Source organism: Podarcis tiliguerta (assembly GCF_965153285.1).
Source record: "Podarcis tiliguerta genome assembly, chromosome: 5".
Classification (NCBI taxonomy): domain Eukaryota; kingdom Metazoa; phylum Chordata; class Lepidosauria; order Squamata; family Lacertidae; genus Podarcis; species Podarcis tiliguerta.
The window spans coordinates 82,891,179-82,910,248 of record NC_139538.1 but is presented as its reverse complement, the minus strand read 5'-3'; the positions used below and the strand labels follow the sequence as shown (position 1 = coordinate 82,910,248).

General features: G+C 45.0%; 1 protein-coding gene across 4 annotated transcripts in view; it reads left to right on the top strand.

Moving 5' to 3' along the window:
- ADK (adenosine kinase) overlaps positions 1–13,264 on the top strand; it is a 191,812-nt gene extending 178,548 nt beyond the window's left edge. For all 4 annotated transcript variants that reach the window (XM_083440552.1, XM_083440551.1, XM_083440553.1 and 1 more), the window contains one exon: positions 12,190–13,264. In XM_083440552.1, the coding sequence (XP_083296678.1) occupies positions 12,190–12,314 (125 nt within the window). In that variant the 3' untranslated portion in view covers positions 12,315–13,264. The remainder of the gene's footprint in view (positions 1–12,189) is intronic.
- Positions 13,265–19,070: the final 5,806 nt, after the last annotated feature.

The window sequence follows — 19,070 nt, the reverse complement described above, 5'->3', positions numbered from 1 at the left end:
GGCTGTGGTGACATAGGGCAGTATTTTGAGTGAGGTCTTGGAAGTGGAGATAGAGTTGCCTTGATGAGCAGGGACCATTGCTGTTCTTCCAGATACAAGAAGTGGCATGGAAGAAGGGGGAAATAACGTGGACCTGTACATTACATAGACCCATGAGAATTGCAAAAATGCATTATTATTATTATTATTATTATTATTAATACCCCACACACTCTGGGCGGCTCCCGGAAAAATCTTAAAAACACAATAAATCATTAAACATTAAAAACTTCCTTAAACAGGGTTGCCTTCAGATGTTTTTAAAAAGTCAGGTAGTTGTTTATTTCCTTGACATCTGAAGTGAGGGCATTCCACAGGGCAGATGCCACTACCAAGAAGGCCCTCTGCCTGGTTCCCTATAACTTCTTGCAGTGAGGGAACTGCCAGAAGGCCCTCGGAGCTGGATTTCAGTGGCCAGGCTGAACGATGGGGGTGGAGACGCTCCTTCAGGTATACTGGGCCGATGTTGTTTGGGCATATCGCATCGCCGCTACCTGGGGCGGAGCAGGCATGGATTCCCAGTGCCAGGGTTAGGAGCAGCTTTTAGCATCTTATCTACCACTGCCCTTTAGCATTTGTTTTCCATCGCTGTATGAACTGAGGAAGACCTATTTTGCAGGGAAAGGATGTGTGAGAAAAAGCTGCCATCAGGACCAACTGAAGCTGTCAAACTATGTGGACCATTGGCCTTCTGTAGTTGGGATCAGTTTTGTTCTGGTGTCTCATGGCAAACACACTTTGAACTGGAAGAGAAATATTTTTCCGTCTTTGTTTTTGTTTGTTTACAGAACTTTTGTAGCATAGCTTAATTATAAAATTTCTCTAAAGCTGCTGTTCACCTCTGCTTGGCGGTGCCCTTTTAAGTGCTGAACCCTAGCTTCAGCAAAATCCAGCATTTTGCATAGTTCAGAAGCATGTGCCTTTTAGTTGCCTGTCTTAAAGTGCTCAAACCTTCCCTCTTATTAGTTCCTATATTTCTGCCATAATTTGGTTTCCTGATTCCGGGTATGAGCTCCACATCCTGCCCAGATCAGTGGGATGGCTCTTCTTTCTGTACTGACTGAATAAAAGCTATCGCTTTCTTTGTCCAGGGGAGCTACACTACCCAGCAGCTATTATTCAGCTGGCAAAGTATGCTGAACCCATGTTGGGAGATCTTTTAAGGTGTGCATCGAAGCCTTAAAGTGTGCTTTGAGCTTTTCCAGCAAGATCTTCATTTTCTGCCTTGTTCTCTAGGTTGGAGTTTGCACGCTGTAGAAAAACACATTTGGTGTGCCAGAGAGATACATTACTAAAACGCATTGCCACTGACGGTGCTTCAGAAATACATCTTGGTCAAGCTTATAATATCTGCTGCTTCTAGTGGGTCTGTTGTTGTTAACACAACTTCTCTACAGTGTCCTTGTGCTTCTTCTGTTTTTCAGCAGCCCTTTCAAATATTATTTATAAAAGGGTTTTCCCCCCTTGGATATCATGCCAGAGCCCTGAAATACATCCCTTAAATGTTTGCGTTGCTCTGAGGAACTTCATTATTTATCAGCTGCTAGCTAGCTTTGTGTCATTCATTAAATATATATAGCTTTTTCTGTTCTAAAGATCTTCATGAATGAAGCATGGCAGGGTTGGGGGGAAGCGGAGACCAAAGGATGTTTTAGCTATGGTTTCTTTCCTTCCAAGTGAAGATAAAGTGCGAAAGAGATTAGCTCAGCACTGGCGTCTGATTTGACTCTGAGGATCCTCTTATTGCAGCTGTATAAAGCGTTGAAAATAAAATTCAGCCTTTTGACTGACAGCCTGTTTCCCCTGGTATAATAGCTGAACTTTCTGATGAAGCATCTGTCTTGACTTGGAAAGAGCTGGCTGTCATTCCAGCTACCCGCTTATGGCCGTGCTTGGCAATTTGTGTCATTCTTAACCCACCAAGATAAATGCCGTATCTCGAGCCAGGCTTCTCTGAGGCCTCTTGGTCTCTGTAACTGGCCTTCCATAAACTAAATATTGCCAAATTATATGCTTTCGGTGTATTTTTCTCTGTCATATTTGAAAGATCCTTATTATTTTGATAAATGTTTTGGCTGTACAGCGCTATGGATTTTCTAATCCAGTTATTGCCATTTAGAAACTGCCTCTCCTTTTAAAGATTCCAGCCACATTTAAAGATATTAGCAAGTGGGACCTCACGCACAGGAGGAGGAGGAGGAGAGCTCTTCCTGCTGTGGGCTCCAGACAGCATTGTAGTTTCGGGAGCTGGGAAAGGCATAAATAACACCTTTTTACTTCCCACCCCACAGTCTTCCTATGCTGTGCTCTGTAAGCACTTTATTGCTCTGTTGGGGGTGGGGGGAGTCTGGGAAGGATGCCCTTGTTCCTTCCTCCTGTAACATCTCAGTCTGCTGCGATTTTGATGACAAACTCCTTCATCCCGGATAGCCGCATTGTAGTCTAGTCCTGGCATCCCCTTTGTTGGCGGCAGAGGCTTCCCAGTCCTAAATCTGGAATCACCAAATGCTTCCGCCCACCCGCACAGAAATGAGAATTGCAGAACCTGATTCTGTTTCCAAACGAATGGGAGAACTGTATGCTGCTCTAACAGGGTGCCTGCTCCAGGATAGCAGTTAATAAGAGCCCTGATGGATCAGGCCAAATGCCCAGCATAGCCCAACATCCTGTTTTCACAGTAACCGGCATGGGAATCACACAGACAGGATCCATGTGCAACAACAGTTCCCAGAAACTGATATTTAGAGGCATGCTGCCCCCGACAGTGGGGGCAAAATATAGCTATCACGGCACGACTAGTAGCCATTGGTAGCCTTATCCTTTGTGAATTTGTCTAATCCTCTTTTAAAGCCCTCCAAATTTCTGTCCAGCTTAAACCTTCCCCGCCACCTTCTTCATGCCAGCCACTCCTCTGGGTGTTGAGAGCACTACATCTTTGGTTTCGAAGCACGCGGCTGCCTTCTCATCCATCCTCCCAACTACCGTCCTCAAGCAGCTGTGCTAGAATTCACCAGCACATTATGAGCCAGTGCAGGAGTCCCTGGAAAAGCTTTTGCTTAAGCATTGCCCAAAGAAACTCAAAATGGTTGGCCCAAATAGGATTCAAGCAAGGGAGGGGGGCGGGCTGCGTATAATTATTTTAAAAATCACTGTGCTTGCCTCCCCATCACTTCAGCTCTGGCCTTCCCACCCTTCCCATCAGGGGTGGACTTTGGTCTTTGAGAGACCTGTACGAGGCCCCACACACCTCCTGCTCTCCGTTCTGTGTGTGCCCTTCCATTGTCACAAGCCCACCTTGTGGTGGGCCAGTGTGGTGTAGTGGTTAAGAGCGATAGACTCGTAATCTGGGCAACTGGGTTCGCGTCTCCGCTCCTCCACATGCAGCTGCTGGGTGACCTTGGGCTAGTCTCTGAAGTCTCTCAGCCCCATTCACCTCACAGAGACTTTGTTGTGGGGGAGGAAGGGAAAGGAGAATGTTAGCCGCTTTGAGACCCCTTCGGGTAGTGATAAAGCGGAATATCAAATCCAAACTCCTCTTCTTCTTGTTCTTCTTTGTCTCCTTAGCGCCTTCGCTCCTGATGCCAAACCTCCGATGCCCAAAGCCAGTCACCTTTTTCATTTTGCTTGGACAGTGTGACACCCCACTCCTTAAATCTGTACATGGGGTTCCTGTCAGCTTCCTGGTCTGACCCAGATTCCTTGTCCTTACCTGCAAAGCCCTTTATACCCTTTCCCTTCCTTTATTCTGATATAGACTGTTGCCCATTCAGCTCCATCACTGTCATCTGCCCAGAGGTCTCCTGCCCCCTTAATGACTCCACCTTTTCTCCCACACTGATCTTATGCATAGAACTGCATTCTGCAACACCTACGTGCAGCGGCCTCTCTCTGACTTTAAACTTCTCCCTAACAGCCTTTAACCACCATCCCCATCCCAAACTAAGACTAAGTAGATGCAATAGAGCAGGCTTCCTCAAACCTGGCCCTCCAGATGTTTTGAGACTACAATTCCCATCATCCCTGACCACTGGTCCTGCTAGCTAGGGATCATGGGAGTTGTAGGCCAAAAACATCTGGAGGGCTGAGTTTGAGGAAGCCAGCAATAGAGCCATGTGTGCATTCCTTTCCTATTTGACTTCGTTCTGTTGCCACAGCTACGTCAAATTTTATATTTTCTGCTCTCCTTGTGTAACTAACGGATAGCAAAATGTGGGGGAAATCATTTAAAATGTTGTGTTTGGGTCAAACTTGGCTAGGAAAGAAGCATTTACTATTTAGCATGTGGTCCATTTGATAAGCAGTGATCTCATTGTGCTTTTTTTTTTCATTCTTGGAGATGAAAAATATTGATATTGAGTAAAAATATTGACACGTCGCAGGCTGTTTGTTCCAGCTTTCTGGACTCCTGCAGAGTATTTTATAACAACCTTATTGATGGGCCTCTTTACCCAGCTCTCTAGGTTTAACTGAGCTGAGTCGATTTGCCACCACAGCTTCAAGTAGCTGTTACAGAACAAGCAAGACATCCTAATAAAGCTGTAAGTGTGTTTGCTCAAACATGGTATTGATTTTACTTGGTGAGGGGGAAGCAAGTCCTTAGCATGGTGTCAGGGCGGATGAGCCGAACTGCAGTTTTTCATTGTTGTCTGTCGTGGATGTGGAAAGCTAAGTGAAGCTGCAAGGGGATAAGTTAGAATTGCCAGAAATTTAAGGTCAAATCCAACACTGCATGCATGGAGTTCTGCTTGTGCAACCAGACTTCCCCTTCCTCTCTCCTCCCCATGTGCCCTCAAAATCTGCTCCAGTTGGTCCTGCAACTATGCGGAGCAGATTTTAAGGTTGTGGAAGGCAGGGGGAGAAGATGAGAGGAAGGGAAAGTTCTGTTGCGCTTTTTCTTGCTTGTTTCTTCTTTGGCGATCCCTCGTAGCCAAGTAAGATGGTCCTCCAAAACAGGGTTTTAGCAGTGAGTCCGTAAGTGACTGTGGAGGCCAATTCAGGATCCACACATCCTTCCACAGTGGGGACATAGGTTTCTGGGCGGGAGTTGATCATGATGAGGGTTTGCCAAGCATGCCTTCCTCTTGGCACGTTTCTCCCTTTCATCCTGAGTTTGAGTGTCTTCAAAGCCCATGACACCTTTGGTAAAGGCTGTTCTCTAATTGGAGTGCTCGCAGGCCAGTGTTTCCCAGTTGTCGGTGTTTATACTGCATTTTCTTAGATTTGCCTTGAGAGAGTCTTTAGACCTCTTTTCTTGACCACCAGCATTGATAGAATCCTTAAACTGTAAAATCTGCTAACTACATGGCTCTGAGTTGGGGCTGGTGAGGGAAGGGATGGTTTGCAGTGGTTTCCACTTATGTCTTGGATTCAGTCAGTCAACCAGCTACAAATCCACCTGACAGCTACCTTGTCCAGCCCACATTTTACCAACTTCTCTGCAAGAACATCATGGGGGACTTCTCCCCAGTCTTTATTCTGTCCAACAACAAAATGTTCTCTGGGATTAAGTTATTTGCAAAGAGGGATGTGGGTTTGGGATCTTTGATGTCACACAAAGTACAGCAGGATAGAGATCAATGGCAGCTGAAAATATTTGCTGGGTACCATGCCAAGTTAACATTTGGAGATACTTGTCAAATCAGCAGGAGGCAACCTTCGGCTTTATGACAAATCACAGGCAGAGGATGAGTGAATGACAGCAAAATGAAATGAGCTCTGCATGTATTTTTCAGGTGCACATTTTGCCCAGGGGTCCATTGGAGTTTCCCCTTTTTAATAACCATGAGCAGAGAATTCAGACATCACTCATACAAACATGCAAACTCTGGGGGCACCTCTAGTCCAAAGTCACTCACAGCCATTTGTATTAAAGTAATTGGAGGGAAGCACAGGTTTGTATTCCACCTTTTGGAGAAGAGAGAGGACCCTTTAAGAAATATTTGTCCTTGCATAAGATCTATTCCAACTCTTTGAAAATCCATAGGCCGAATTGCCAAATATGTGGCAAACCGCAAGTCCTACCCAAAACATGCTCCAATCTACTTCAGCAGGGCTAATCCGGAATGTTTAATGTTTAAAGTTGTTTGCCATTCCTAGTGGCATGAAATTAGATGCCAAGTTGCATCTTTTAGAACACTAAAACGAAAGCAAGTTTTCATTCAGAGTAGCCGGGTCTGGGTCTGATAAAGGCAAATCGACCATACTTTTTGGCTGCCACGGCCGCCATCTGCCACACAATTAAATCGTCGACATCGCATCGTGTTGGTGTTAGTTGGTTTGTTCGCTGATTAAGATGGCAAATCGTCTGCGTGAAGCACTGAGTGCCTGACCACCTAACTGCAATTGACCTGCCTCGTGGGCAGCCCATCATCCATGCCAGCGACTCTGAAAGTCTTCCAGAAATCAGAGCGCTATTAGTAAAGAGCTGGGGGATGATTGAATATCACAGCAGCACCTTCGTAAATAACACATGGCTGGCTGGGGTGAGCAGCTGTTTCCACCAAATGTGATGCAAAATGCCAGTGAGAGCATTCAAACATGGTGGCAATGGTTTCATATTTAGTACATTGTCTTTTTAACAACAAAAAGAAAATGTTTGAGTCTTTTGCAGCTTGAACTTTTCAAAAATCTGTCATGTAAACAAGGCTAAAGCCCCATTTCATGGGCTGGCATGAATGTTTCTTTACTTCTTCTTCTTTTTAAAGTATTTAAGGAAGCAGAAACAGGGGTGCAGAAACACATTAAACTATACACAATTGGTGGGAAAGATTTATTACAAATTGACAAACACCAGCAGCTTTGTCTATCGAAGCCAGGTTCATTTGGCTTAGGGTCTTCCTTTATGAAAATATTTTTTCTATTCCTCTTTTGGCCTAAAAGTAAACATCTTTTGACAGCAACGGCAAAACATTTTCCAACCAAACAGTCTTGCCAGAACTCCAGGCTTTTTATTTGATTTTTAACTGTTAGGTCTCATAATTTGAACCATCTGAGCTTTCACATGTAATGTAAAAAACAAACAAAAAAACCCACCGTAAAAATTCTTGTTTATAATTTGCTTTTTTATTTAAAAGCATGTACTGGGGGCTGAACTTCCTCGACAGGGAGGCTCCCTGTGTGACGGAGAACCTTGGACATGAGAGCCCAGCTGCAAAAGTTCAGGCCCCTTATGTGTAACACCCTACAGAGCCAGCAGCAGCTAAACACCAGAGCCCAGGCTCTTGCCCAGGATCTTCACCCACACAGATATGAATAGAATTCTAACAGCTCTTCCATATGCAACACCTGGGGCGGGTGGCCATCTTTGTCTTCCCATTGTTCCTAGCAGGCTTGGAAACCTATTGGGACAGGCAAAAGGAGCTGAAGTTGAAATCAGAATCTTGGAAATGGGTTAAAATGCGGAGAATTATTCGTGAAATATCCCTAATACACACACACACACACTGCACCTCTCACAGCACTACAGTTTGAAGGGATTATCTGAAAAGGTGAGCACCTTGCTGGGGCAGGCTATTCATTAAAGAGTTGTGGTCTGGAAGAGTCTTACTTCTACATGTCGTGAGGAATGGCTGTTGTGTTTTCAGTCTGTAAGATCCTTCCCACCCTTTGCTATTTTTGTATGTGTTCTTGAGCACTGGCCAAAATGGGGCACACAAACACACTTACTTTTCATCTTTGAGGGAGAGGGGAGAGCAGAACTCCTGCTCTTTGCCAAACTCTGTTTTCTGTGTCTGTGTGCATTTGGCAACCTGCCTAATGCATTCTAGACACACTGACTCAGAAATTGCTGTTTTTATCTGCCTAATTTTTATATACATGCAAGGCACCACTAGCTCTTGAGCTTTAACCACCTAGAAACTTGCTGGCAAGCTTCAGGCCTTCCAGACAGTTGGGTTTCCGTGCCTGACGCTCTCGCTCTTGTATTCAGTGATTTGTCCTGTAAGAATGCATGTTAAGTTAACAGACAGCAGATTGTTTTCGTTGTGCTACTCGGAAACCATCTGATTTTGTCCAGACACACCGCTCCGATGTTGTCCGTGTAGCCACACTTGGTAGGGAGAATGGCTTGCCACCACTAGGAGGTGTCTTAGGTGGGAGATGTGCATCATTGAGATTTCTGTGGTCTTTACACTCAACCCAAAGTATTCTCCTCCTGTCCTGGGAATACTTCATTCTCTTCCCAGTGATGGCAGCAGCCTTTACTAGGCCCTCTGATCTATATTCATCGCAATCTCCGTTGTTGTCTAGAAGAACGTTGTCAAAACAAACCTGTTTTCAATCTGCCCAAGTGACTGGCTCAAATTGGGGAGGGGACGGACGTTTCCTATGTTCTTAACGTTGTGCTTCTCATGACTGCTTAATACTCAATAATTAACAGAAACCAGAAGCTTCTCTTAACAACAGGTTTCCTAATATTTCTGCAGAGCTTAATTCCTACTTTGGCTGCAACATCTACATTCAGTGCCAGTTTTCAACCCTGGACTATATGAAGCAAGAATAGGCAAAAATACACTGAGCAGAGGTTTTTTTCTGACACTATTAACTACTTAGGGATGCGGGTGGCGCTGTGGGTTAAACCACAGAGCCTAGGACTTGCTGATCAGAAGGTTGGCGGTTCGAATCCCTCGACGGGGTGAGCTCCCGTTGATCGGTCCCTGCTCCTGCCAACCTAGCAGTTCAAAAGCACGTCAAAGTGCAAGTAGATAAATAGGTACCGCTCCAGCGGGAAGGTAAACGGCGTTTCCGTACACTGCTCTGGTTCACCAGAAGTGGCTTAGTCATGCTGGCCACATGACCCAGAAGCTGTATGCCAGCTCCCTCGGCCAATAAAGCGAGATGAGCGCCACAACCCCAGAGTCGGTCACGACTTGACCTAATGGTCAGGGGTCCCTTTACCTTTACCTTTACCTATTAACTACAGAGAATCTATCTATCTATCTATGACTGATCAGAGGAAGGGGTTGTAATGGAGAGTGGTGGTATTGCTGAACAGACTTGAGTCCTGACATACCTCCCAATCACCCCACCCCCCAAAATGAAGCACTACAATTTCTAGGTGTCCTTAGGGTGCGTACCCAAGATTGAACCCCTTTGACTGCATTAAGCGAACATTCCCGTCTTCTGGTTGTCCAAATGGTAACATCCTATCCGCCTCACAGTTGCGTAAGACCTAGAATGCAAGTCTTTCAAGGCTAACGCCGACCAGCCGATCCATGGTAGTTCTCAGAATTCCAAGTTCATAAACACAAACACTTAAGAGGAAATCTCTGGGAGGAATTCAGCATTGTGCTCCCTTGTTCTGTTAGTGCAAGCATTTCCGCCGGCATAACAGAATGCTCTCTCGGGGGGGCTCTCCAGACCCCACCCACCCTGAACCAATTTGGGAGGAGAGTGGGGAACTCCCATTGCGCTAGAGCCGTGTTTCTCGTACTTGGGTATCCAATTGTTGGACTACAACTCCCATCATCCCTGGCCACTGGTCCTGCTCGCTAGGGGCGATGGGAGTTGTAGTCCAACAACAGCTGGGGACCCAAGTTTGAGAAACACTGCGTAGGTGGGATTCACTGTGCTGACTGCTACTAGAGCGCCTACTTAGTTGACCCTTTGCCTTCCTCTCGTATACTAAATGTGTGAACGAGGATAGATTTAAAATGTGTGAATCAAGTGTCCGTGAGAGCCGTCCATCTGTGTGTAGTTACAGGGTTTTTCCACATTAGTTGTGGCTGGGGCAAGCCTATTTTGTAAAGCACTACCACATTTCACGGCGTATTGGCGGTCTACCCTCGTCTTTGCTGCACTTTGGTTTATGTTTACATTTTTATAATATCACATGGTGATATTTTGCTCAAAGGGCAGCATCTGGGTTAAATGGCTTTTGCCATGTTGTAAATCTCAACCTCACATCAGCATGTAATGAAAGGGAGAAACCGAATGAGAAAGGCATCCATATGACATGGGTTAAGGTGACACACACAGTGTGCCCAGACACTTGGAAACTCATGTGGGAGGTCTGCGCTGAGAACTCCCCACTTAGTGGTGTCATAATAGGAAACAGATGTCACGAGTGTCACTATGACTGGCATTTTTGAGGAGATGCTGTAGGGGGAATGAGCAATGGAAAAGCCTGGTTCCTGGGCCATTTGGGAACATTAGAAAAAAGGGACCAATTAGTAAGCCAGAATCTATAGACTCTTAACTTTAGAGAGTATCACCAAAAGTAGGATGAGCCCTGGCTTAGTGAAAGCATTTCCTGAGCACACATTTTATGGGAATATGAAGGATTCCTGGAAACGCTGAGGGGATGTCATCCAACTTAGGCTAGGTCTTCCCTTCTTAGGGTCTTGCCTCTCTTTGACCAAACTATGCTGTTGATGGAGGTTGAGGGGAGAGTATATATGAAAAGAGACTGTGCCATCGTTGGGATGTACAGTTTCCTTTTTCTAAACACAGGCATAATTGGTGGTCAGCCACCGTGTTGCATCCTGTAGTCTTCATAAAATCAGGTTTTGTCATAAGTCTAAGTGCTCATTAAAGAGTTCTGGCCTCCCCACAGCCCATCACACTCTACAGCACCTTTTCTGACAGCCGTGAACAGTTGGAGGTGGAGAGGAGGTTTATTCTGGGACCTGGGAGTGAAATCTTATTAAATCTTCTGTAGTGTTGCAGAGACCATGGGTTTATCCGCACATGGTCTGAGATTGCATGAGTGAGCCCAAGGCTCACGTGCTCCCTCACTTCCACTTCCTCTATAATTCCATTCTTCAGTCACTCCAACTTCTGTACTTCCTATATAGAACAAACCATCGTTTGCTGTTAGAACCAAACCTGCAAGCTACGGTTTCTGGTTGCTTTCCAAAGCAGATTTGGAAACTATGATTTAGAAATAGCTTCCAGTTCCGATTAGGAGGACAAGTGAACACTGTTTGGATGTAATAGCAAACAATATTTTCTTCCTATTCAGTGCAAACGATGTGAATTGGAGCATGTGAAGGAAGAATGCATGAGTCCATGACTTGCTCATATGACAGCTGTCAATCACCCACATACTTGAGACTCTTTTCTCCCCTTTCTTTAAATAGTTCGTATGTGGTTTTTATTTTGGGTAGCTGTCTCTAGCCAGGGATGGATGAATGGATCAGCCAGTCATTCTTCTGTGTCAGTTTCCCATGCATTGATGCATATGTCCTTTTTGACCTTTTTTCCTTTCCCATTCAATAAGCCCACAACTTTTGTGGGGGTTATAGTCCAGGAATTGTACCTAAAGCCATAATGGTGTATAGTCAAAAACCCAATAGGTTCAATGGTGGGTGGGATTACCAAAGTCATTTTTCCTGGAACCCACCCCCTTTCCTCCCTATTTTATTTTATTTTACTTATTGCCACATGTGTAAATGCACACAAGTTAAATGTGCGTAAGTTGCAGACTTACTGTGTTTTAAAAGATGCACAAAAAATCATTTTTCTTTTTTTTAAATAGCTTTTCAATGCATTTTCCTCTAAAATACATCTTGTGGGGTGGGGGTTTTTTTGTTTGTTTTTTTGCAAAACAGGTATTTTTGTGTGCGTCTTTTTTTTAATCAAAATGGCACAGCAAAATTCAAAACGGTACCCACTCCAATTCATAGCTGCATATTCCAGTCTGTGTAAAAGGCTGGGACTGGTGAAGTAGGCTGGTTCAAGTTTAAAATGTGGACTGAGCGCATTCCTCTTCTACCCCTTATTCCATTTACTTGTCGTGGAGAAGTTACGGAGGGGGGCCGGAGTCTCTAAACCCACACAGGATAGAATAGGCTATGAATGTTAAGGTGCAAATGACGAGACCGAGGAACCAGTTTCACCCATGCCTTAAGGTCCCAAAGCAGGAAGTCAGATGTTTCAGCTGACCCCACTGGTCTTCCCTATTCCTGGGTCTTTGGAAGAGTGTCTGCTGAAGAGCCCCAAACCGCGTAGCCTGGCATTCAGAGGACGGACGAAGCGCTAGTCTAGCTGTAGTTAGCTACCAAAGCATGTAGATGCCTCCGACTCCAAAGCACAAGTTGATGTGAGTGTCAGGCTTCAGAACGGTCGCCTTGCAACCACCGCCTCCCAGCACGTTCCCAGGTGGTTCCCAACACTCTCTCCATAACACCTCCTTTCCCTCTTCTCCTGCAGGCTTCCTCTCGCAGCTTGTCTACGACCGGCCGCTGACCGAGTGCATCCGCGCAGGACACTACGCCGCCAGCGTGATCATAAAGCGTTCTGGCTGCACCTTCCCAGAGAAGCCTGACTTCCACTGATACTTGGGCAACCTCCGAGGATCAAGAGGAGACGCTGCCTGCCTTCCCTCCATCGACCCCTTTCCCCAGCTGCCCTGCACTGAGTCTTCTGTACTTTGGATTCACTTTGACCTTTCGCACACCTCTGTCTGAGTGCCCTTCCCCTGTCTCCAGCACAACGGTGTCTTGCACGTTTTACATTGAGGGGCCAGGCTCTGTTCAGCTTGACATTTTGGTATTCCCTTCGTACAGTTGCTAGGAGCAACTCTGTATGAAAGCACCCGCCACTGTTTAGCTGTGATGTAAGCTCTTCTAATATAGTCGTCTGATATAGTCTACCCTGACCAATCCTGCTCAGCTTGAGCAGGTGAGAAACCCTCAAAAACTTTAATTGGCCGAAGACTGAATTAACAGCAATGTACTCGTGTGAGGAATTGCACTGTTTGCTCCTATGTGTGCTATATTCACACACACAGGGCTCCTTCCTGCTTCCACTGCATTACATAGGAATTTGCCCATGTTTCAGGGAGCTTACCCAAGGCTGTGTGGTCCAGAGCAATCTTGCTGACTTTAGGAGGTTTAGGAGTAGGCTCCTAAGTAAGCGCAGGATCTTGTAGATTTGGGGGCAGGGGGCTCATTTCTTCCAGGGCAAGATCAGGGTGTTCTTATGATATAAATAAAAGCCCATAACAGGATATTCTCCTGTTGCGAGCTGAAGGATGCATCTCAAAGCAGATCTATTATACATTTGTGAAAGTGAATTACAGAAATATTCATGCAGGTTTTCTCATCAGGATATGCCAAAACGGAATCTTTTTATTTCAACGCACAGTTTTAAGACAAATAATGTACTTCAAATAACTGAGAGATCTTTATTTGTATGTATGACAGTATTCAAGAGAGATGTTCTAAAAATGTCATTCATTACTATGTAATTTGATACTGATAAATAAAACAATTGTGATACAGTTGTTCTCTGGCTTTTCATTTGTGTGACCTTATGACGGAAAGTAGAATGAGTCAGCATATCAAATGTTTTTAAGTTTTGTTTTGATTTTTGCGTGTGTCCCTTTGATGCTGAGAACAGCCTCATCATTTAGAAAGGATGGGGGAAGAGGTTGGGCATTATTTATGAAGAACTACAAACTTTCCAATAGAAAACACCCCCAGCAAATACAGGGACAGTTTGACTGTAACAGTAAAATAATTCATATCTTGGGGTTGTCCCTGGAGTACAAAACTAAAGGTCTTAGTGGCTTTATAATGGATTATATTTTTAAGCCAGGACCATATGGTGAGGTCTGTCTCTTTCAATTCCCTCGCCAAAGGCACACAGAGTCCTGCTAGAGAATGTGGAATATTATTCAGTGGCAAAAACTCTGAGTGGTAGAGTCAAGAGGGTACATTTAAGAAGCAGCTCTTGAAAAGTGCAAATCCGAGGTATATACAGTTACCAAAACAGCTTCAATCACACACTACAAAGAAATTTAGCTTTTCCCCTTGTCTCTACCTCCGTTTATACCAAAATTCTATGTTAAAAATGTGAGCACAGAGAGAAAAATAACTTCAAAATTGGATATATAAATAAGGGGGGCCTGCACCATCTATTCAGTGCTCCCACCAAATTTTCTGTTTCCAACTCTACCTGCATCTGTTAGCCATCTGTGGCCACTGAGCATCCACCGACCACATTCAGTCCTCATGAGGTTGGTGTGCCCCCCCCCACTCAAAATATTTTTCCCCCCTCCCTAATGTTCTTTTGTATTTCTGCAAAATTCAGGGCTTTCCATCCGTGCTAATACCTCCCCCTTGAGTGTGGGTGGTTCTGTTTTGGCTACGAAAGCAACAGCCAGGACAGTCAACATTGAGCTTGGTTCTTTAAATTCTGGGCTGCCACAAAAAAGTGGTATCATTCATCAGTGCCTTATTCTGATGTCTTTCTCTTTTGAGCAACTGTCACAAATTTGATCCGGCAATGTGCAAGCTCTTCATCCTTTTACACAGGATGTGATTTATATCCGGGGCTGTGTGGCTATGTGCTAAAACAAAGCAAAAACCAAAATGATACCTGGCCAAATTCTGCGCCAAGCATAGCTGAATTCTGCAACCTGCATAAATTTGCGTCGTTTAAATAAATTGCATGCTTTCCCCTTCTCTCGTTTGCTTGATTCATTCCTCAATTTTTGCCTAACTCTGCTTCTGCTGATTATATCGCCGTGGGGGGTCCCAGAGCGCTCCCCCACACTGAACAATAAAAATTCTTAACTTCAGGTGGGGGAAGGCCAAAATGGAAAGAAATAAAACTGTCAGGACAAAATCGGCAATAGGTGGGAGTAAACGCTCGGAAAAATGGCAGCCGGATGGTGAGAGAAAAGGATTGCACCTTTTGCATGAGGAAATCTTCGACTAAGCCATGGTACTGTGTTGGGGTTTGGAAAGAAATCACCTTGCAAAGAACTGATGGCAGGCAAAGCTCAGGAGCATTAAGCCGACGTGTGTCCGTGCTGTTCCTGTTCCGTGATCATGTGATTGGCTTGTAGTTAAATATAGCTCCTGTTTAGGAAACACAGGACAGGTACTCGAAAGGTAGGAGTGTTCCTCCTGAGCTTGCAGGGTTTGTGAGGTTTTGGAGATTATACAAATCATTAGCCTGACAAAAAGATCAAAGAGGGAGCGAGGAGTCTTAATTTCAGGCACTGACTGCTACTATATGAGCATCTCAGTGGATTAAACAAATAATGAGCGCCTGCTGGGTAGAGGGCATGCATTAGGGTGATTCCCATTTCTAAGAAGTCTGCTTACAGCCTGGAGAAAATAGGCGTGCCCTTAAGGTCTTTTTATTTTATTTATTTAAAAAAAAAATAGTTTCAACCCTGCTGTATCATAAAGATATACAGCACAGCAGTTTACAACAATATAAAAACATAAAACCAAACAATAGAATCATAGAAAGTTAAAAGCAAAAAGACATGGGAAGCAAACACCCACAGACCATTGTGAGGGAAGGTGTACTCTTAATTGCCCTCATAGGCCTGGCAGAATAGGAAAGATTTCAGCAGGTATTTAAAAATTAGCACCGAATCTCTATTGGCAGGTTGTTCCACAGGACTGGGCCAGTGACACTAATCATTTTCAGATAGTCATGCCTTATTGTGAGCACTTAAGCATCCCAAACGGTTGCAAAGATTTTCTCCCTCCCCCCCCCCCAATATTTTTCCTTTGCTCATCATTCCCTGCAAGAGGATTTTTTTTATGAACCATATTCCTAATATGTTAGAAGCCTGAATTGGCCGTTGCATCAAACATTTGAGAAGAAAAGGAGGGAAAATGTATTTTCTGAAGAAGCCAAGGAAGCTTGTTCTCTTAAAAGCTGAGGGTCTGGTTCCGCTTTTGCGGAGATGTAATAACAAAAACGGAAGGTGTCGGAAATATGGATTCTGAAAGACTGACTTGATGCAGAGCCAGTGGGCAAGGAGAATGTGCTTAGGAGGAAGCCAGAATAGAAACACCGCTCTCATCAAGTGGATCATAACCTATATCTAAGCCAGTTCTGACATTCTGAGTCTTGCGCACAAATCAGCTATGAAACCCACTAGCCATGTACAGTGGTACCTCAGGTTAAGAACTTAATTCGTTCCAGAGGTCCGTTCTTAACCTGAAACTGTTCTTAACTTGAAGCACCAACTGTTCTTAATCTGAAGCTTAACCTGAAACTGTTCTTAACCTGAAGCACCAGCTGTTCTTAACCTGAAGCTAACGGGGCCTCCTGCTGCTACCGCGCAGCCGGAGCACGATTTCTGTTCTCATCCTAAAGCAAAGTTCTTAACCTGAAGCACTATTTCTGGGTTAGCGGAGTCTGTAACCTGAAGCGTATGTAACCTGAAGCGTCTGTAACCCGAGGTACTACCATATATTGCCCTGATTGCATTCCTGGCTTCCTTAACAGTTTTAAAAGAACAGGCCCTTGGTTTTTCTTTAATAATATATGCTATGCAAGGGGTTCCAGAACTATAATTGCTGAGCCTCCCCCTTCTGAAAATCAGACACCGCCACCCGCCATGCAATTTCTGCTCTTCTACCCAGGACGAGGAAATCCCGCTTTCCGTGATGATCAAAACCAAGAGGAAGGATGTGTAATAGGAAACAAATGGGGGAACGGATTCTACAAGAGAAATTATGGAAGAAGCTTTTTCTGTTTCTATAATGTTTAAAAGTTGCAGATTTTGGATGACTCGAGCATTTTAAAAAAATAATGAAGCATGAAGTACACAAAGCCCTATTTATGATCCTTGTATACTCTGATCTCAGGACGCAGGTGGTGCTGTGGGTTAAACCACAGAGCCTAGGACTTGCCGATCAGAAGGTTGGTGGTTTGAATCCCCGTGACGGGGTGAGCTCCCGTTGCTCGGTCCCTGCTCCTGCCAACCTAGCAGTTCGAAAGCACATCAGAGTGCAAGTAGATAAATAGGTACCGCTCCGGCGGGAAGGTAAACGGCATTTCTGTGCGCTGCTCTGGTTTGCCAGAAGCGGCTTAGTCATGCTGGCTACATGACCCGGAAGCTGTACGCCGGCTCCCTCAGCCAATAAAGCGAGATGAGCGCCGCAACCCCAGAGTCGGTCACGGCTGGACCTAATTGTCAGGGGTCCCTTTACCTTTATACTCTGATCTGGCATTGTACTTGCAGCTGGGCTTTCTCCCAAACTGGCACTGCCCGCCCGCGCCCTATGCACCCCTTTTGCTCATCGGACTACTAGGGTTCGTCAAGCACCCCGTGAACTACGTCTATTAAACAGCCTCAGGATTTCAGTTTTGTAATGGAAAAGGAACACTGTTTCACAAAGATCCCTTGCGAGTGTAGCAAGGGGGAAGCAATTAAAGCCAGTGCACCAAGAAAGCAGCCCAAATAAAGGCTTGCCGGCCTTGGTTATTCATGTGTCGCCGGGCGGGCATAAAGGACAAGTTTTTGGTTGTGCCCATGGAGCTGACAGATTTCACCCGTCTAATGAAAAGGAGAGCGATCAGAATAGCAATAAGGTGGGTCTCCTTCAAGTGCTCCGCAGCCCAGGGATTTCCAAGATGAAGTGCAGCCTCTCTGCACCGTGCAAATATTTAATGCCGCTCTAACTATCCCCTGGTTACTGGAGTGTGACAGTTAATAGCCGTCAGCTGCCAAAGCTGCTGAACGGCCTGGTTCCTTAGAGGGAAAAGGAGTAGTAAAAATGGAGCCAAGTCAGTCTAGAAACCCACAAATCATAAAGCGCTGCCGCTCGGCAGGTCATCTCCCGCGATCACAATGTGGCTGACCTGAGCTGCCTTTCAAAACAGAAGCTATTGACTGAGGCTTGAGGCGGGCGTATTGTGTATTGTATTCAGGTTTGTGTACTTTCCCGCTCTTGCCTGCGCACATGTAAGTCGCAAGCTGGGAGGTGGCGGTTCTGTGTTGCAGCAAGAAGGAGCCAAACCCTTGCGCTTTGCGATGCCACCGGTGGCCTGTAAAATGCACAGGGACATTGTCCCTTGACTCGGCTAGTCTACACACTCAACCCCTAACATGGAAGACAACCAGACAAGCAAAAGTATTGAGATACTGAAGGTTACTTCACAGTACTGTTTTAAGCAGCATAGAATAAAAGAGCCAAAACATAAAACATGCCTAACGAAAGCTGTCTGTCACTTCGACGAGTCGTCTTAAAATATTTAATGGGTCCCCTAAAATGCTAGAAGCTGTTTTCCTCTTGAGTCACCTCCCCTGCAAGCCCAGCACAGTTGTAGTAAGGCCACTTTCTGTTCAAAGAGCCTGTGTGGTGTAGCGGTTAAGAGCGGTGGACTCGTAATCTGGGGAACCGGGTTCGCGTCTCTGCTCTTCCACATGCAGCTGCTGGGTGACCTTGGGCTAGTCACACTTCTTTGAAGTCTCTCAGCCTCACTCACCTCACAGAGTGTTTGTTGTGGGGGAGGAAGAGAAAAGAGAATGTTAGCTGCTTTGAGACTCCTTCGGGTAGTGAAAGAGCGGGATATCAAATCCAAACTCCTCATCTTCTTCTTCTTCAAAGCTGGCTACAGCCCTGATACATGCTAACATACCAAAAGCAAGCCGTCCTCAATCTGGTATCCTCTGGATGTGTGAGACTACAACTCCCATCAGCCATGCCCCATTTGCATGCACCAAACACAAATATATGGTTGCGCTCTAGAGGACAAATGCAAAATGCAAAAGAAGTTGAATGGCTGGATTAAATAAATATCCCACTGAAGTCATAGTGTTGTTTTTCAGCATTTCCCCTACTCCAGCACAGGTGGGGGTTTTTTTGTTTTGCTTTTATCATTTTTTAAAAAAAATACATGTCATGAGAAGCATAATTATATGGCCATTTTCAATGCTGCAGTTGGGTGCATTTTATCGCTTTCCATCAGATTATCACACTGTAAATTGCTAGCTCAAAGCAATGACTTTTGGAGCAAAAAATAGGAAGTTGTCCGGGGGGGGGGGGGCACCTCAAGCCAATCATCTCTTATTCCTAATGATGCCGCTTCAGAGATTTCCTTGTGAGACAATACATGAATAGCGAGTGAATAATTGGTTCAACGGGAGCTTCATTAGAGTCCAAGAGAGGGAACAGGATCTTTCATGTGAATAATTTGGGATGATTGGGGGAAAACGAAGCATTTATTACAGGATCGCCTTCTGCTGCACAGTCAGAAAAATTCGAGCTCAGCTTCACTGAAGTGTGAAAACTTGTTGGAACCAGCTCATCTGGTTACACCAAATAATCGGC